This window comes from Equus quagga, unplaced genomic scaffold, assembly GCF_021613505.1.
Source record: "Equus quagga isolate Etosha38 unplaced genomic scaffold, UCLA_HA_Equagga_1.0 153_RagTag, whole genome shotgun sequence".
In the NCBI taxonomy this organism is placed as follows: domain Eukaryota; kingdom Metazoa; phylum Chordata; class Mammalia; order Perissodactyla; family Equidae; genus Equus; species Equus quagga.
In genome coordinates this window covers 5,406,014-5,423,913 of record NW_025796915.1, presented here as the reverse complement: position 1 = coordinate 5,423,913, position 17,900 = coordinate 5,406,014, and the positions used below count along the sequence as shown (strand labels likewise).

The window sequence follows — 17,900 nt, the reverse complement described above, 5'->3', positions numbered from 1 at the left end:
TGCTCTGTGATTATTTTATTTTTATGTTGATTATTTTTTTAAGGTAGAATTTTTTCACTTTAAAAATGCTTGAGAGATTTACGTTGATGATTGGTAGTTATGAATCAAAAGAATTTGGGTTGAATAGCTTCATTAGTAGAAAGATTGAGATATTGAACTGACTCAAAAAATGATAAACAAACTCGTAAACAAATATTGAAAAGAGCATATGCTCCCCTATAAAGTCAACAAAAATAGACATATTTTAATAAATCTGATAAGAAACTCTCTAAATCTCTTTACTGTCTTTCTACAGGAAGAAGCAGTTCCGGTATCTGCTAGAAACCAAAGGGAAAAAACCTGGTATTGTCAGTGAAGAAAATAATGATAGCAAAAGACTTGTAGGAGAAAACACAAATCGTGCTACACTTAATTATACCACAAGAGACTTTTATAATGAAAAGTTAGAGGTAAAGCTACCATTGATCTTTGGAACCCAGTGCCTGCATATATCCCATGTGGCTTGGGACTTGGCAGTTGTACAATTCTCCCTTAATCAGTTAAGATAAACTTGTTCTGGAATGTTAGCCAGCCTTATGTACAAAGCTGAGGGCAGTGGGCACGAAGGCTTTAGGAAGAAGTAGAGCTCATAGTTCCAATGTCTTTATTTTAGCAGAAAAAAATGTTCAAAAGACATCTGTACCAAAAATCTAGACCAAAGTAGGCCTAAGGGTCCTGAGCTCCCCGAATTAAGAAAAGGGTTATAGGCTTGCTGAGAGGGCTTAACTAACCCATGCTAGCCTGGCAGAGGATGCAACAAACCCCCATTTCTGTTCTCTTTGCCTGAGTCCTTGATGTTTTAATTCACTTCTTTCATTCCTCCTACACCATTAAGTTCTGTATTCTTAATCAGGTAATATAATTTTGATCTGTTCTGTTTCTACTGTAGCTACTTAGTCAGAAAAGCTGGAATCAATTCTTTATTTCTTTATGTGTTCAGAGGTTTATTGGGGGAATGCAATGTTAGGGTGCTGCGGGAGCTACAAAGAAGAAAAGCATGCACTGCCTGCCTTGATGGAGCTCATAAGGAAGCTAAAGAAACAGGTCATCTAATTATCAATAGAACGCTAAGATTCTATAAGAGACTTTGAGGAGGCTGAAGGGCAAATGAGCAAGACAGAGCAGGCAGCATTGATTGAGCATCTGTGACTTGTGTGCAAGGCACTGTGAGTTATTTATATATTTATAACCCACACAGGTTATATATATATATGTAGAGAGAGAGAGAGAGAGAGAGAGAGAGAGAGAGAGAAGTGAAATGGCCAGGCAAGTGGTTTTCAAATGTTTTTAACAGTGGTGGGGCTCTTTATTCAAACCATATTGTAGCATGAAAATCCAGTATGTCAAAACAAAGCAAAAGAGCAGAGCTGCTGTTGTTGTAGAGGGAAAGTAGAGGGTTCAGAGCTTCATCTGACTGGATCTTCTCTTCTTGTCCTTTCCCCTCACTTCACCCTTAATCCTGAAGCATCTCTTTGGAACCCATAGGGCTCTAAGGATTACAGCGTGAAAATCACTTGAAAACTCAATGCAACAATATTTTTTATAGCATCCTAAAAGATGTTCAGACTCTGCTTTAAATTCTTCTAGGACAAGAAAGGCCACTGCTTCGTGAGGTACCTTTATATCACTGAATAACTCCAACTGTGAAAAGATTCTTACATATTAAGCTAATAACTTTCATTTAATGACTCTAGTACCACTTTATATAGAAAAGAGGACAAGTCTCTTTCTTATGAAAACTCTTCAAATACTTTGTCAGCTAATTCTCTGTCTCATCTTAATCTTCTCTACGTTCATACTTCCACTCATTCAAAAATCATGGATTAAGTACCTATCACACACATACTTGGACTATAAGAAGTCACTGTCCTCATCCTTATGGATCTCACATTCTGATGGAGGAGATAGACACACACAGGGATAATTATAAGTCAGTATATCGAGAGTAGAGGAGGGATAGCTAACTCAGGTCAAGGGAGGCTTTCTAGAGAAGAAGCTTCCTGATGTAAGTCTTAAAGGATAAAATAAATATATGACAAAGGGCAATTCTGGAAAATAGCACAGTGTGAATAAAGGGTGTGGCAGTATAAAACAGATAAGAAGAGGCCCAGGAACTATACGCAGTTCAGTATTGTTGAAGTACTGAGACTGAGATGGATGGTGTTAAAAGAAGAGACTGGAAGGTAGTAAGAGGGCTGTGTGAAAGAGATTGAACGTCATCTTTGGCTAATTGGGGCTTCCTGAAGTTGCCAAAAGAGGAAAAGGAAAGCCAACCTGACAGGAGTATGAGTCCTCTTCCTAAAGCAGTTGGTTCTGTGAGTCAAAAATTAATATAATTTCTACAAGAGACATTTAGAAAAATGTCCAAAGAGCTTCATGCAAAATAAGAAGAGTTCCATAGAGAAATCTACCAACTCTTTAAGGAACAGACAATTCCAATGATTTTTAAATTGTTCAAGTGTATTGAAAAAGAAGGAAAACTTTTACATTTTTTCAGGACAGACAGCATAACACTGATTCCAAAACCTGCCAGGATTGCACAGAAAAAGAAAAGCCAGACCAGATACCTAAGAATATTGATGATGCAAAAATCTTTTAAAACTGTTATCAAGCAGAATACAGCAGAACATTGAATGAGTAACAAACATTACAGTCAAGGGCAGTTTATTCTAAGAATGCAAGGAAGATTCAAATTAGTAAATTAATAAATCTAAGGTGCAAAATTGTGATTATTCCTATAGACGTTGAAAAGGCATTTCACACAATTCAATGCTCATTCTAAAATTTTTTTAACTCACTAAGTAGGATAAACAGAAATTGGATAATAAACATGATGCGTGATGAGGAAACTCTAGAAACATTAGCATTAGTGGTAGGCAGAATTCTGATTAAGATGACCTCCATGATTCTCACTCCCTGTCATCCACACTGTTGTATAATCCCCTCCCCTAAGTGCAAGTAAAACCTGTGACTTGCTTCTAACCAATGAAATGTGGCAAAGGTAAAAGAGATTTTGTGGATACAATTAAGATCCGTAATCAGTTGACTTTGAGTTAATGAAAAGGTTATCCTGGGTAAGCCTGACCTAATCAGGAAAGTCCTTTAAAAAAAGATTCAACATTTCCCTGAGAGATTCTCCTACTGGCCTTAAAGAAGGAAGCCACCATATTCTGAGAGGGTCACATGGCAAAGAACCAAAAGAAGCTTCTACAGAGTAGCCCCCTGCTGACAGCCAGGAAGAAAAGTGGACTCCAATCCTATAACTGCAAGGAAATGAATTCTGCCAACAACACCTGAGCCTAGAAGAAGACCCCCACCCCCAAGCTTCAGAAAAGAACGTAGCCTAGCCAACACCTTGCCTGCAGCCTTGTGAAGTCCTGATCAGAGCTTCCAGCTGAGCCACGTGTGGACTCCTGTTGCATGGAAACTGTGAGATAATAGATGTGTGTTGTTTTAAGCTGCCAAGTTTGAAGTAGTTTGTTGCATAGCAAGAGAACACTAATGCATCTGTGAAGTCAGTACCAAGACAAGGGTGTCCAATATCACCATTATTATTTATCAATACAGGCAATACAATTAGACAAGGGAAAGAAATCAGTGGTAACTTGCAAAGAAGGGGTTAAACTTACTATTTACACTATTTACAGACAGCATTGTTGAATACCTGTGAATCCCAAGAGAATTAATTGAGAAACTGTAAAAAGCCGTAAGAAAATTCAGTAATGGAGCAGAAACCAACAGCTTCCATATATAGATAGCAACCAAAAAGAAAACATAATGGAAGAAAAGATTCAACTCACAGTAGCAACACAAAAAAGATAAAATACTTAGTACTAAGCTAATTAATATGCAAGATGTATGAAGTAACCTTTAAAACATTAATGAAGCACACAAAAGATTTATACAAATAGAAAAATCTACCATGTTTTGGATAAGAAGGATCTAAAGCAAAATAGGTCAGTTTTCCTTAAGTTTATTTAAAAATTTAATATGATCCCAATAAAAATACCAAAAATTTTCCATTGAAGTTTTTTTAAACAAGTCGATCCTACAGTACATGTGGGAAAATAAACATAAATAGCTGTAAAAACTCTGAAAAAGGGAACCATGAAGCGAAGACTAGCACTACTAGATATTAAGGCATATTATAAAATCTTATCAATTAAAACAGGATGATCATGAGGAGATAGTCTAATGGAATAGAATGGAAAAGTCAAGTATACATCCAAATACAAAAGAGAATTTGTTATAAAGAATAATCTCAAACCACTCAGGTGAGCTATCCATTAAGTGATTTGGGAATAATTAGGGAACTGAGGAAAAAAGCTGGATTCAGACATTATATCTCTTATACCAGCATAAATTCTAAATGGGTCAGAGATTTTGAAGTTCATAATGAAAGCATTAAAATTCTGTAAGAAACCATGGAAAGTTAACGTGTAGTATTGGGATGAAAAAGACCTCCAGGAGAATAAAATAAGTAAAGACAAATGACAAATTGAAAGAAACAGTTTGCATCTGATCTCCCTAAATTATAAAGAGCTTTTAGAAATCAGTAAGAAAAGGAGTCAGCAATTGAATATAGGTTGTATTACCTATTCAAAAACAATTTTTAAATAATATACCATTTACCATAACAACAAACACTGCAGGAATGAATAATAAAATATGTATAAGCCCTTTATGGAGGTTTCAATAAAATTCAGAATTTTATTGAAAGACATTGAAGAGGAACTGAAAAATAGTTTATGTTCATGGACAGAAACTTTCTACATGGTAAAGATGTCAACTCTTCCTAAATCCATCCATAAAGATAAGGCTGTTCTAATCAAAATTTGCACAGTGTTATTTGTGGAACTTCACCGGTTGATCCTAAAAGTTACCTGATAGAGCAAAGGACCTAAAATACACAAGAGTGAAAGTGATAGAACTTACCTTTCCAGATATCAAGTGTTATTACAAAGCATAGTAATTACAGTAGTACACAAATAGACAGATAGACCCATGGACAAAATAGAGAGCCAGAAGTATCCCATGGATATGGGGAAACTTTACACAGAAAGCAGATATTGTGGACTAGTGCAGACAGACTAAATGGTGCTGAGGGAATGGAATATCACATCAGAAATACATATTGAACCCCTACTTCACACCATACAACAAAAATTATTTCCAGATCAAATAAAAACCCAAGTATGAAAAACTTTAAAGCTCTCATTTAAAAAATAGGTGAAAACCTTTATGACCATGGTTGAGTAGGCTATGATTTTCTAACACCCCAAGGACACAAACTAAAAAGAAAAAAATTTTGATAAATTTGGCAATCAAAGTCATTGGTTTTTGGGGTTTTTTTTAACAGAATTAGTTTCAGTGGAGTCATATAAGCAGAGTCTTGATTAAAGTGGTTTGAGCAGTAAATGAGCAATGAAGAAGTAAAGACAGGGAATGTGGACTCCTGGTTTGAGAAACATCAAAGAGAAAAGAGGAATCTGAAGCCACATCATATTTTGGAAAGAACACTAGAAAAAGAGTTGGATTTGCATTCCACCACTTATTACCTGAAAGACCTTGCCCTGTTCATCACTGTGTCCTGACTCAGCCCAGCATTCTTCCCCGTATACTATGCTCCCCACTTGAAAACATTTAAATCACTGCAGCACCAAGTGCTCGATCTCTCTCTTCCGGACGTCCTGAGTCGTTGAGGGAATTAGTTGAAGTGAGTTCCTCACAAATCAGGGTAAGCAGGCCCTTTCATTATATGTATGACATGTGTAATTATACACGACATGTAGAATTCTGTTGCTTGGTAATTGTCTGTCCATTTTCCTGACTCACTCTAAAAAACATTTAAGATGGATGTAGAATCAGAGAGCTGAAAAGGACTTTAAAAAAATCTAATCCTGTTCTTAGACATATGAGGAAAACTGGAAACTCAGGGGAACTGCTCAGGATCACGCGGTGAGGCACTGACTGAGCTGCCTCTGGAGCTCAGACCTCCTCATTCCTGGCCTTGGGCTCTTCCACAGTCTGTCATTCTGCTTCCGGAAGTCTTCTTGACCACTCCAGTGCAAGGGTTCTCTCTTCTCTGAACACTGATTATATTTGCTGTCTAAATATTTCATTCAGTACTTATCTACTGTTTAATTTTTTTATTTAGTTTTTCATATGTGTAGGCCACCTCTAACTAGACTGCAAGTTCTTAAGGAACTAGATTAGACTTTTGTCTACATAAGTATTAGTAGTTGATGTCTAATCCTGAGAAAGTCTCTCAACCTCTATTGGCTTTAGTTTCCCATTTGTAAAATAGAGATATGGATTAAATCCCAATACCAGTACCATTATAGTTAAAATTGCTGTATCACAGATCTCACCTTTGACCTACTTTTTTTTCCAAACCATCTTCATGACAAAACAGTTTGAGTTCAATGAAATAATATAAATATTATATAGAGTCCATTTCATCAGGATTAACTTGAAAATACTTGCTTTATGAACTCCACAGGGATATTGTGGAATAGAAAAATGTAAATGTATGAAAGCATTTGAGAATGGAAAAAGCATTATTCACAGAGCAGCAACTCCTTGACGGGTTAGGGCAGGAGGTATGTCTAACGTGCTCCTTAACAGTCATTCCGGACAGGCAGAGTCGTCCTGGCTGACACCTGAGGAGTCTCAGAGCATATGCACTGAGATGTAGAGTAATTGGCTTGGAGGAAAGAATAAATGAAGAAGTAAAAATGCTTTCAAACAGTTACTAAATTAAGGGTTATTATAGCAGATACATTTCTGTATCAACATGTTTATAAAGAAGTAATGGAAGAAACCGTAGCAGGAAATTTTAAAGCACCAAAATTGCATTATAACAATTAAGAAAAGTTTATTTTAATTTGTATTCTGTATAAATTACTTAACAAAATAAATCATTTAAAATATTTTTTAAATTTTTGTTATTCCTAAATTACTATATGGGTTTTTTCCAGTCTTACTGCTAGAACTTTACCTTTTTCTTTTTTTTTTTATTAAGGTTATGAAAGTTAACATCCTTGTGAAATTACAGTTGTATATCATTATTAGTCATGTTGTAGGTACACCACTTCACCCCTAGTGCCCTCCCCCCATCCCCCCCTTTCCCCTGGCAACCACCAATCAGTTCTCTTTGTCCATATGTTAACTACCACCTGTGAGTGGAGTCATACAGAGTTCGTCTTTTTCTGTCTGGCTTATTTCACTCAACATAATACCCTCAAGGTCCATCCATGTTGTTGTGAATGGGACAACTTTGTCCTTTTTTATGGCTGAGTAGTATTCCATTGTATGTATATACCACATCTTCTTTATCCAATCATCAGTTGCTGGGCACTTAGGTTGGTTCCATGACTTGGCTATTGTGAATAATGCTGCGATGAACATAGGGATGCATGGAACTTTTGGAATTGCTGATTTCAGGTTCTTAGGATAGATACCCAGTAGTGGGATGGCTGGGTCATAAGGTATTTCTATTCTTAACTTTTTGAGGAATCTCCATACTGTTTTCCATAGTGGCTGCACCAGTTTGCATTCCCACCAACAGTGTATGAGGGTTCCCTTTTCTCCACAGCCTCTCCAACATTTGTCACTCTTGGTTTTGGATATTTTTGCCATTCTAACAGGTGTAAGGTGGTATTGTAGTGTAGTTTTGATTTGCATTTCCCTGATGATTAGTGATGATGAGCATCCGTATATCTTCTTTGGAGAAATGTCTGTTCATGTCCCCTGCCCATTTTGTAATTGGGTTGTTTGATTTTTTATTGTTGAGTTGTGTGAGTTCTTTGTATATTATGGAGATTAACCCTTTGTCGGATAAATAACTTGTGAATATTTTTTCCCAATTAGTGGGCTGTTTCTTCGTTTCAATCCTGTTTTCCCTTGCCTTGAAGAAGCTCTTTAGTCTGATGAAGTCCCATTTGTTTATTCTTTCTATTGTTTCCCTCATGTGAGGGGTTATGGTGTCCGAAAAGATTCTTTTGAAGCTGATATCAAAGAATGTACAGCCGATATTCTCTTCTAGAAGACTTATTGTTTCAGGCCTAATCTTTAGGTCTTTGATCCATTTTGAGTTTATTTTAGTGAATGTTGAAAAAGAATGGTTGATTTTCATTCTTTTACATGTGGCTGTCCAGTTTTCCCAGCACCATTTGTTGAAGAGACTTTCTTTCCTCCATTGTAAGCCCTCAGCTCCTTTGTCAAAGATTAGCTGCCCATAGATGTGTGGTTTTATTTCTGGGCTTTCAATTCTGTTCCATTGATCTGTGCATCTGTTTTTGTACCAGTACCATGCTGTTTTGATTACTGTAGCTTTGTAGTATGTTTTGAAGTCAGGGATTGTGATGCCTCCAGCTTTGTTCTTCTTTCTCAGGATTGCTTTAGCAATTCGGGGTCTTTTGTTGCCCCATATGAATTTTAGGATTCTTTGTTCAATTTCTGTAAAGAATGACATTGGAATTCTGATTGGGATAGCGTTGAATCTGTAGATTGCTTTAGGTAGTATGGACATTTTAACTATGTTTATTCTTCCAATCCATGTGCATGGAATGTCTTTCCATCTCTTTATGTCGTCGTCGATTTCTTTCAAGGAAGTCTTGTAGTTTTCGTTGTATAGATCTTTCACTTCCTTGGTTAAATTTATCCCAAGGTATTTTATTCTTTTTGTTGCGATCGTGAATGGGATTGAGTTCTTGAGATCTTTTTCTTTTAGTTCATTGTTAGCATATAGAAATGCTACTGATTTATGTATGTTGATTTTATACTCTGCAACTTTGCTGTAGTTGTTGATTGTTTCTAATAGTTTTTCTATGGATTCTTTGGGGTTTTCTATATATATAAGGTCATGTCGTCTGCAAACAGCAAGAGTTTTACTTCTTTGTTGCCTATTTGGATTCCTTTTATTTCTTTTTCCTGCCGAATTCCTCTGGCCAAAACCTCTAGTACTATGTTGAATAAGAGTGGTGAAAGTGGGCACCCTTGTCTTGTTCCTGTTCTGAGAGGGATGGGTTTCAGTTTTTGTCCGTTGAGTATGATGTTGGCTGTGGGTTTGTCATATATGGCCTTTATTATGTTTAGGTACTTTCATTCTATACCCATTTTATTGAGGGTTTTTATCATAAATGGATGTTGGATCTTGTCGAATGCTTTCTCTGCATCTATTGAGATGATCATGTGGTTTTTGTTTCTCATTTTGTTAGTGTAGTGAATCACGTTGATTGACTTGTGGATGTTGAACCATTCCTGTGTCCCTGGTATAAATCCCACTTGATCATGGTGTATAATCTTTCTGATGTATTGCTGTATTCGGTTTGCCAAAATTTTGTTGAGGATTTTTGCATCTATGTTCATCAGTGATATTGGCCTGTAGTTTTCCTTCTTTCTGTTGTCCTTTTCAGGTTTGGGGATCAGGGTGATGTTGGCTTCATAGAATGTATTAGGGAGTGCTCCATCTTCCTCTATTTTCTGGAATAGTTTGAGAAGGATAGGTATTAAATCTTCTTTGAATGTTTGGTAGAATTCTCCAGAGAAGCCGTCTGGTCCTGGACTCTTATTTTTGGGGAGGTTTTTGATTACTGTTTCTATTTCTTTACTTGTGATTGGTCTATTCAGATTCTCTGTTTCTTCCTGATTCAGTTTGGGTAGGTTGTATGAGTCTAGGAATTTATCCATTTCTTCTAGGTTGTTCAATTTGTTGGCATATAGTTTTTCATAGTATTCTCTTATGATCCTTTGTATTTCTTCAGTATCTGTTGTGATTTCTCCTCTCTCGTTTCTAATTTTATTTATTTGAGACTTCTCTCTTTTTTTTTTAGTGAGTCTGGCTAAGGGTTTGTCGATTTTGTTAATTTTTTCGAAGAACCAACTCTTTGTTTCATTGATCCTTTCTACTGTCTTTTTTGTTTCAATATCATTTATTTCTGCTCTAATTTTTATTATTTCCCTCCTTCTACTGGCTTTGGGCTTTGTTTGTTCTTCTTTTTCTAATTCTGTTAGGTGTTGTTTGAGGTTGTTTATGTAAGATTTTTCTTGCTTATTGAGGTAGGCCTGTATTCCAATGAATTTCCCTCTTAGGACTGCCTTTGCTGCATCCCAGATCATTTGGTACAGTGTGTTTTCATTTTCATTTGTCTCCAGATAATGTTTGATTTCTTCTTTAATTTCTTCAATAATCCATTGTTTGTTTAGTAGCATGTTGTTTAGTCTCCACATTTTTGGCCCTTTCCCAGCTTTACTCTTGTCGTTGATTTCTAGTTTCATAGCATTATGATTAGAAAAGATGCTTGATATTATTTCAACCCTCTTGAACTCATTGATGCTTGCTTTGTTTGCCAAGATATGGTCTATCCTTGAGAATGTTCCATGCGCGCTTGAGAAGAATGTGTAACCTGCTGTTTTTGGATGAAGTGTCCTATATATATCTATTAGGTCCATCTGATCTAATTGTTCATTTAATTCTATAATTTCCTTGTTGATTTTCTGTCTGGATGATCTGTCCATTGGTTTTAACGGGGTGTTGAGGTCCCCTACTATTATTGTATTGCTGTTGATGTCGCCTTTTAGTTTTGTTAATAGTTTCTTTATGAATTTTGGTGGTCCTGTGTTAGGTGCGTATATATTTATAAGTGTTATGTCATCTTGGTGGAGCGTCCCTTTTATCATTATATACTGCCCCTCTTTGTCTTTCTTTATCTGTTTTGCTTTGAAGTCTACTTTGATATAAGTATGGCAACACCTGCTTTCTGTTGTTCATTATTAGCTTGGAGTATTGTCTTCCATCCCTTCACTTTGAGTCTGTGTTTGTCTTTGGGGCTGAGGTGTGTTTCCTGGAGGCAGCATATTGTTGGATCTTGTTCTTTGATCCATCCTGCCACTCTGTGCCTTTTGATTGGAGAGTTCAATCCATTCACATTTAGAGTGATTATTGAAACGTGGGGGCCTACTGTTGCCATTTTATCACTTGTTTTCTGGTTCTTTTGCATTTTGTCCTGATGGAGAGCTGTTACTTTGTGTTATTGTCCTTCTGCTTATCTCCTTTGTTCTGGATTTTGTAACCCTTTTCCTTTTTTTGATTTTTCAGGAATGTGGTTCTTCCTGAGCATTTCTTGAAGAGGAGGTTTTGTGGCGATGAACTCCCTTAACTTTTGTTTATCTGGGAAAGTTTTTATTTCTCCATCATATTTGAAGGATATTTTCGCTGGGTAGAGTATTCTTGGCTGCAGGTTTTTGTCCTTCAGAATTTTGAATATTTCATTCCAATCTCTTCTAGCCTGAAAGGTCTCTCCTGAGAAATCTGCTGATAGCCTTATGGGGTTTCCTTGGTAAGTTATTTTCTTCTGCCTGGCTGCCCTTAGTATTTTCTCTTTGTCGTTGACTTTTGCTAGTTTCACTACTATATGCCTTGGGGTTGGTCTTCTTGCGTTAATAAAGTTTGGAGATCTATTGGCTTCTGTCACATGAAGTTCCATCTCTCTTCCCAAGTTTGGAAAGTTCTCAGCTATTATTTCTTTGAACAGGCCTTCTGCCCCCTTCTTCTCTTCTCCCTCTGGTATACCTATAATCCTTATGTTGCATCTCCTAATTGAGTGAGATAATTCTCGGAGAGTTTCTTCATTTCTTTTTAGTCTTAGTTCTCTCTCCTCCTCTGTCTGCAGCATTTCTATATTCCTATCCTCCAAATTGCTAATTCTGTCCTCCATATTATCGACCCTACTGTTCAGAGAGTCCAAATTTTTCTTAGTCTCCTCCATTGTGTTCTTCATCTCCAGTATTTCTAATTGGTTCTTCTTTATAGTGTCAAGCTCTTTTGTGACATAGCTCCTGAACTCATTGAGTTGTCTATCTGAACTCTCTTTTAACTCGTTGAGTTTTTTAATAATGGCAGTTTTGAAATCATCGTCATTTTGGTTATAGATTTCATTGTCTTTGGGATTCTTTTCTGGGTCCTTATCATTTTCCTTCTGTTCTGGAGATTTAATATATTTTTTCATACTGCTTGATGGCGTGGATTTGTGCCTCCGCATAGAGATAGAGTTTAGTCGCTGCTTCCACTTGTTGCGATGGGTGTTGAGGGGGGCAGCTGTTTAGACTGCACCAACCAGGAACCCTGTCAGCTGTTACTGACTGGACCTGGACCCCTCCTCGTAGTCACAGTGGTCCTGTGGGGTCCCTCATCGGTTGTGGGGGCCCTCATCGGTTGTGGGGGCAATCGCAAGGGGGCCTCAGGCTGCTGGTGCCTACTGTTGCAGCCCACTTAGACGCGCTCCCTCCTTGTGGTCTGCAGTGGTGGTGTGGGCTTTCCCAGCAGCCAGGAGCAGGATCATATATAATCGCCGCTTTGTCCCTAACATAGCCCACAAGATCACACTTGTCCACTATAGGTCCCAGCAGAGCTATGGGTATCTTCTGCAGTCTGTCGTTAGCTCACCCAGCTGTGCTACTTTTGCCCCAGGGCCTTCCCGCCTTGCGATTCCCAGTCAGGACCTCTCCACTAGTGCTGTGCAGAGGCTTTCGCTGAGGCTGCTGTAGGAACCTGGAGTTCCCCCCTGGGCTATGTAGCCGTTTCACTGGAGCTCCACTCTGCCCCATTCCACTCTCACGGGATCTCTGGGAGCCCCATGCCTCGTCTGGGACACGGCCAGAGTGGCAGTGGCTTGTAGGCTGCTGCCTTGTGGGAAATTCTGCTCTAGGGAGCTTCTTGGTATTCCGAATGCTGGGTGGGGCATCCCTGCCAATGGTGAGCAGAGGCCCTCCCTGCTGGGGGTGGTGCGGGACCCTGGAGTGTCCCCCCGGGCTGCAGAGCCGGGTATTGGAGCTCCAACCCTGTCCCCAAGCACATCCACAGGAAGTCTGGGCGCCCCCTACACCAACCCGTGCGCCAGAGACCGTGGGCCCAGCAGCAGCTTGCGGTCTGGTGCCATGCCAGGGAATCCACCTGCCGGGAGCTTCCCTTTGTTCTGGCTTCTGGGTGGGCCTCCCTGCTAATGGTGAGTGGAGTCCTTCCCTGCCGGTGGGTGCGGGACCCTGGGGATTCCCCTTGGGCTTAGGTGTAATCACGGGGGGCTTGAGTAGGGCTGTTGTCACCTGTTTCCACCGCCGCTCCGCTGGTGAGTGCACACTCCTGCCCTTGGTATGTGGCAATGCTATGGGGGAGTCCACTGGAAGAGAGCCTCCTGCAGGAACTAGGCTGTCCGGGGGTTGGGGGTCGGGGGTCGGAGAGTTTTCACCTATTTCCACCTCCTCCTGGGGGGAAGTCCATCCACCTTCCGATGTAGAGACTCTTAGGCATCTTGAGATGCTATCTGGATATCCTTTGTTAATCAGTGAATGTCCAATTAGTTGTAGATTCGTCAGGGGAGAGACAAAGAAAACCACTCACTCCGCCATCTTGGTCCCGCCTATTAGCACACTCTTATTGCAATTGTCCTCTTAATTGGGTTGGTACCCAGTATAGCTGGTTGCTAGGCTCAGGGGCGTACAGTTGTGATAGGCCTGAGGCCAACAAGGCTGTCAGTTCTCTTAGGAGTGCAGCTGAGTAGGGCTAGCCCTTGGCATGGAGGCACTGAGTTGTTTCAGGCTTTGGAAGGTGGGGCTGATCCTTTTTATGGCTATTTGTGAAACACAAGTCTTCTGCTGCTGATAAGCCTCACCCCCCTCTGGACCGCATACACTGTCAGCACAGTCCTGGTCCGTGCACACTTCTCAACCCCCTGGAGCGTACCCCACCACCACACTGCAGAGGGCCCCACCTCTGCCCCAATGCTCCCCACAGTTCACCTGGTCCTCACACAAGCCCTGCCCCACAGAGGCAGACACCTTTGCCTGCCTGTAGAGGATCAAGGCACTCAGTCAATGCAGGCTGAAAAGTAGCCTGAGGGCTTGCCGTTAGGTGGGGCCAGTCCCTAGGGTGGGTTGCCTGCCCTGGCTGAACTGGATTAAATCTGTGCTCTAGTGGGTGTGGCAGACCCCTGGGCTAACAGCCCAAGGGACGCACCTCAATGGCCCCCACCTGTGTCCATATCAGCACGCCTGGACCAGCTCAAAACAATGGCCCCCACCAATGTCTCAGTCTCCAGAGAGGAGCCTCCTCTCACCAAGATGCCCCCAGAGCCCACCAGGTGAGTCTCGTTTCACCAAAGGACAGTCAGCCTTCTCTCTGGTGATTTTAGGTTGCTGCAATGAGTGACTGGCCCCTTTAAGACCCGGATCTTTTCGGCTTTCGTCCGATAGCTTTTCTGGGGTGTCCTCGCTGCAGTTAATAGCCAGCAAAGCCAGACAGTAAGACCGCCCCCCCATTTGGGCTGAGTCCGAAGGATGGTTATAGCAGTATTGCCCCAACTCCATACCTCACTCCTCCAGGGAGGGCTGTGTACCTTAGGTTGGCTCCCACCTGGCCAACTGAGAAGCTCTGCTGCTCCCAAAGGTGGCTTTTTTCCTCTCTGGCCAGAGTTACTGCCTCTTCTGCTTTCGTTAGGACTGTCCCTTGTTGTGGGGGTTCTTTTTATCCAGTTTTCAGTTTTCAATCCAGGGTGATTCTTCCTAAAATTGTTGTAACCTGGTTGTGTTTGTGGGAGGAGGCGAGTTCAACGTCTGCTCACAGCACCATCTTGACAAGAACTCCTTCTTTTAACTCAAAATCATGTTTTAAGAAACTTAAAAATCTGCAGAGAGACCTTCACTAAATATGCTCTGTGCCTTCTACTTGTAGAAATGCATTGCTCGTTGTAAAATATTGCTCGTTTTAGTTATTGATCTCTGGTGAGTCACACTTGTCTTTCTTCCGGGTAGTCCCTGGGTAGCCCAGATTTACTGAGTGTTCAAAGGGAGCAGCTAAATGCTGTTCTCATCGACAAGCTAACTTAGTGCGGGTGACTAAGTCCCAGACTGTATTTCAGAGTTAGAGAAGTGAGGTTCATTGGTGGAGTAGCCAGCTGGAACCATTTGTTATTCATCGCCCATCAAAATCTGTACATATTTTTATGATAGGTCAACCCATGACCTGTTGTTTTTAGTACATGAACTAAATCAAATCAGCATGTTGACTCCTGAATGGTGAATGATTATTTAGAGAAATCTTACATGTCATAAGAAAATTTTCAAAATATGCCTCTGTTAGGGAAAGTTAGGACAGTTGGGACTCATCATTGACTTACATTAATTGATCAGGAACCTAAAACATATTTTATTGTTTTAAAAATTGTAAAAATTTGGAAAAGGAAGAGAAATAGATAAAGGAGGAAAAAGCACTCATGGTCTCATAACCCAAAGACAGTCTTAATGACACTTCAGTATATTTTCTTCAATAATTTTCTATGTATTTTTTCTAACTTTTTAATGAAAATTTGAAACGTTCAGCAAAGTTGAAAGAATTTTACAGGAAACACCCATACACCCAAACCTGGATCCTACTATTAACATTGTACTATACAGTGTACTTGCTTTGTCACATATCTGTGCGTCTGCCCATCCTCTATCCGTCAACAGTGCACCTTATTTTTTAAATTCATTTCAGAGTAATTGCAGATATTAGCATGCTTCTCCCTAAATAATTCAGTATTTGTTATTTGATAACGTTTCTTCTTTTTAGGTAAAAGTTATATACAATGAAATATAAATTTTAGGTGTACAATTGCTAAGTTTTGACAAATACATACACTTGTATAACCCAACCTCTATTAAAATTTCATTTTGTATTTTTCCTTTTCCATTAACATTATAGTGTATTTTCCTTGTTATTGCAGATCTTCATAAGTGTAATTTTAATGGCAATATCCATTGATATTTTAAATTTAACTCTTTAATTCATCTTGAAATTATTTTGGTATTTTGATTTGAATTGGAGGTTTCAATAGATCTTTTCAAAGTAATTAAACCTATTGTCTCATTGACATTTATTATTTCTTTCCTCCTTCATTGATGGAGACTTTTTCCCTTGTAATTCTGATTATCTTATCTATTGCATTGATTTTTCCATATTATAACACTTTCCAGCATCATGCCTTTATAGTCCCCAAAAGTATCAATAAGCAAAATTAATGCTGAATCCTTGCATTAAAACAAAATGGCCTTGTCTCAGCCCCTGGGATGAAATTGGGGCCCAATGCCCTAATATCCTTGGGCCCAAAACTTTCCCTGTTGTGTTTGCACTCCAGATTTTTCACGTGCAGACTGCCAGACCCAGAAGTTGAATGGGAGCACTATTTCTTTCAAAGGCCAAGTTTCAGGTCCCCAACTTGTGTATATTTCCTCTTCCTCCTTGTACACTTCCCCCAACTTTGTCCAAATGGTCTAAGCCACATAAGTTAGTATAATATATCACTACCTGCTTTCCTAAAACACAGAATCAGTTCAGAGTATGGCTGTTTAAAGTATGTATATGGATCTTCACTGACCTCATACCAATTAAGATTGTCAGTATCAGTACTGTGATACATTACCACTAGAAACTGTGAATCTGTGCGTTCAGTTGACTTGTGTGAGCTGAACTACCTGAACTGAGTAAGGGGAAAGTCTACCAAGGGAGAAATAGTAGTTATGAGCCAGTGATTCCAATAAAGAAACACATTTTCTAAGAGAGCTGTCCAACAGAGGTAGGAGTGGACTGGGAAGCAGTGAGCTCCTGATTGCTGTCTTGCTCAAGCAGAGCTCTGTGTCAAGTGTCTAGGAAAGTGTTCCTGCTCTCAGGGTTGGGGCTCAGAACAGATTATTTCAAGTTTCTCTGGTTCAGCTGATTGTTGCTTTGGCTTTTGGATTAATTATGATTCAATGCAAATTTTTCTTTTTTTAACAGGAAATAAAGGAAAAAAAGAAATTCTGCAAGATGTATATTGAGGACCTTGTGAAGGAAGCCACAGAGATCAACATGAAAAATGAGGCTTTGCAGAAGCTTTGGCCACAAATGTTCATTGAGCTTGTTAGGGATGCAGTCATAGAAATCCGCAACAAAAGCTCCTACATGAAGCTTTGCCTGCAGCAGATAACTGACCAAAAATAGAAATGACTTGTAGTTACAGTTGATTTTAGCAGTTTTATGTTTTTCAAGGTTGAAAATACGTAGGTTAAACATGTTAAAACAACAACAACACTATCCTACAAACTAGAAAGACTAGCATCAAGCCATTATTGCCTACTGTTCTCATAAGTAAAGGTTAGGAAGGAAAGAAAGAAAGAGAGCAAGAAAGGGAGGGTTAATTTCCTCCATATGTTGACCAGACCACCTTTGGGAACTAAGCAGTCTGCAGAGATCGCCTGGGCCTTGCATTAGCACTGCATTTTCAGTTCTTGCTCTGACTGGTGCCCCTGCTGGAGCCCAAAGCACTCAGTGTTTGCTCATGTTCAGCATGAGTTGCTTTTACCTACTTTCAGCTGGAAATTTCCAATTGTTTGCCTTTTTATTTTATGTCATGATTTCAAAGCCAAAAATATGTTCTTTTTTATGAATGAAGAATAAACTTATTAATAAATTAGTTTAAAAAAAGGCGTTTGCCTCCTTAATCCAGTGGGAATTGTCGTATTTACTGTATGTTCCTCCTTAGCTGAATAGGAACCCTTGTCTTCACTTACATGAGAAGAGGTCCTACTCTTCCAGGGATGCTGTTCTCAGGGTACGGCAGGAGATTCTGGGGGTCACTGTGGGCAGAAAATATGAAAATGAGTCAAAACTGGGGCAGGAAAAAATGCTTTGTGTGGGGGCCGGCCCTGTGGCCGAGTGGTTAAGTTTGTGCACTCTGCTTTGGTGGCCCAGGGTTTCACTGGTTTGGATCCTGGGCACGGACATGGCACTGCTCATCAGGCCACGTTGAGGTGGCGTCCCACATGCCACAACTAGAAGGACCCACAAC

General features: G+C 39.7%; 1 protein-coding gene across 2 annotated transcripts in view; it reads left to right on the top strand.

Annotated features, from left to right (window-relative positions):
• Positions 1 to 17,490, top strand: part of LOC124233040 (leucine-rich repeat-containing protein 49) — a 137,092-nt gene extending 119,602 nt beyond the window's left edge. For both annotated transcript variants that reach the window (XM_046650057.1, XM_046650058.1), the window contains 2 exons: positions 296 to 449; positions 16,850 to 17,490. In XM_046650057.1, coding sequence (XP_046506013.1) covers positions 296 to 449; positions 16,850 to 17,053 — 358 coding nt within the window. In that variant the 3' untranslated portion in view covers positions 17,054 to 17,490. The remainder of the gene's footprint in view (positions 1 to 295; positions 450 to 16,849) is intronic.
• Positions 17,491 to 17,900: the final 410 nt, after the last annotated feature.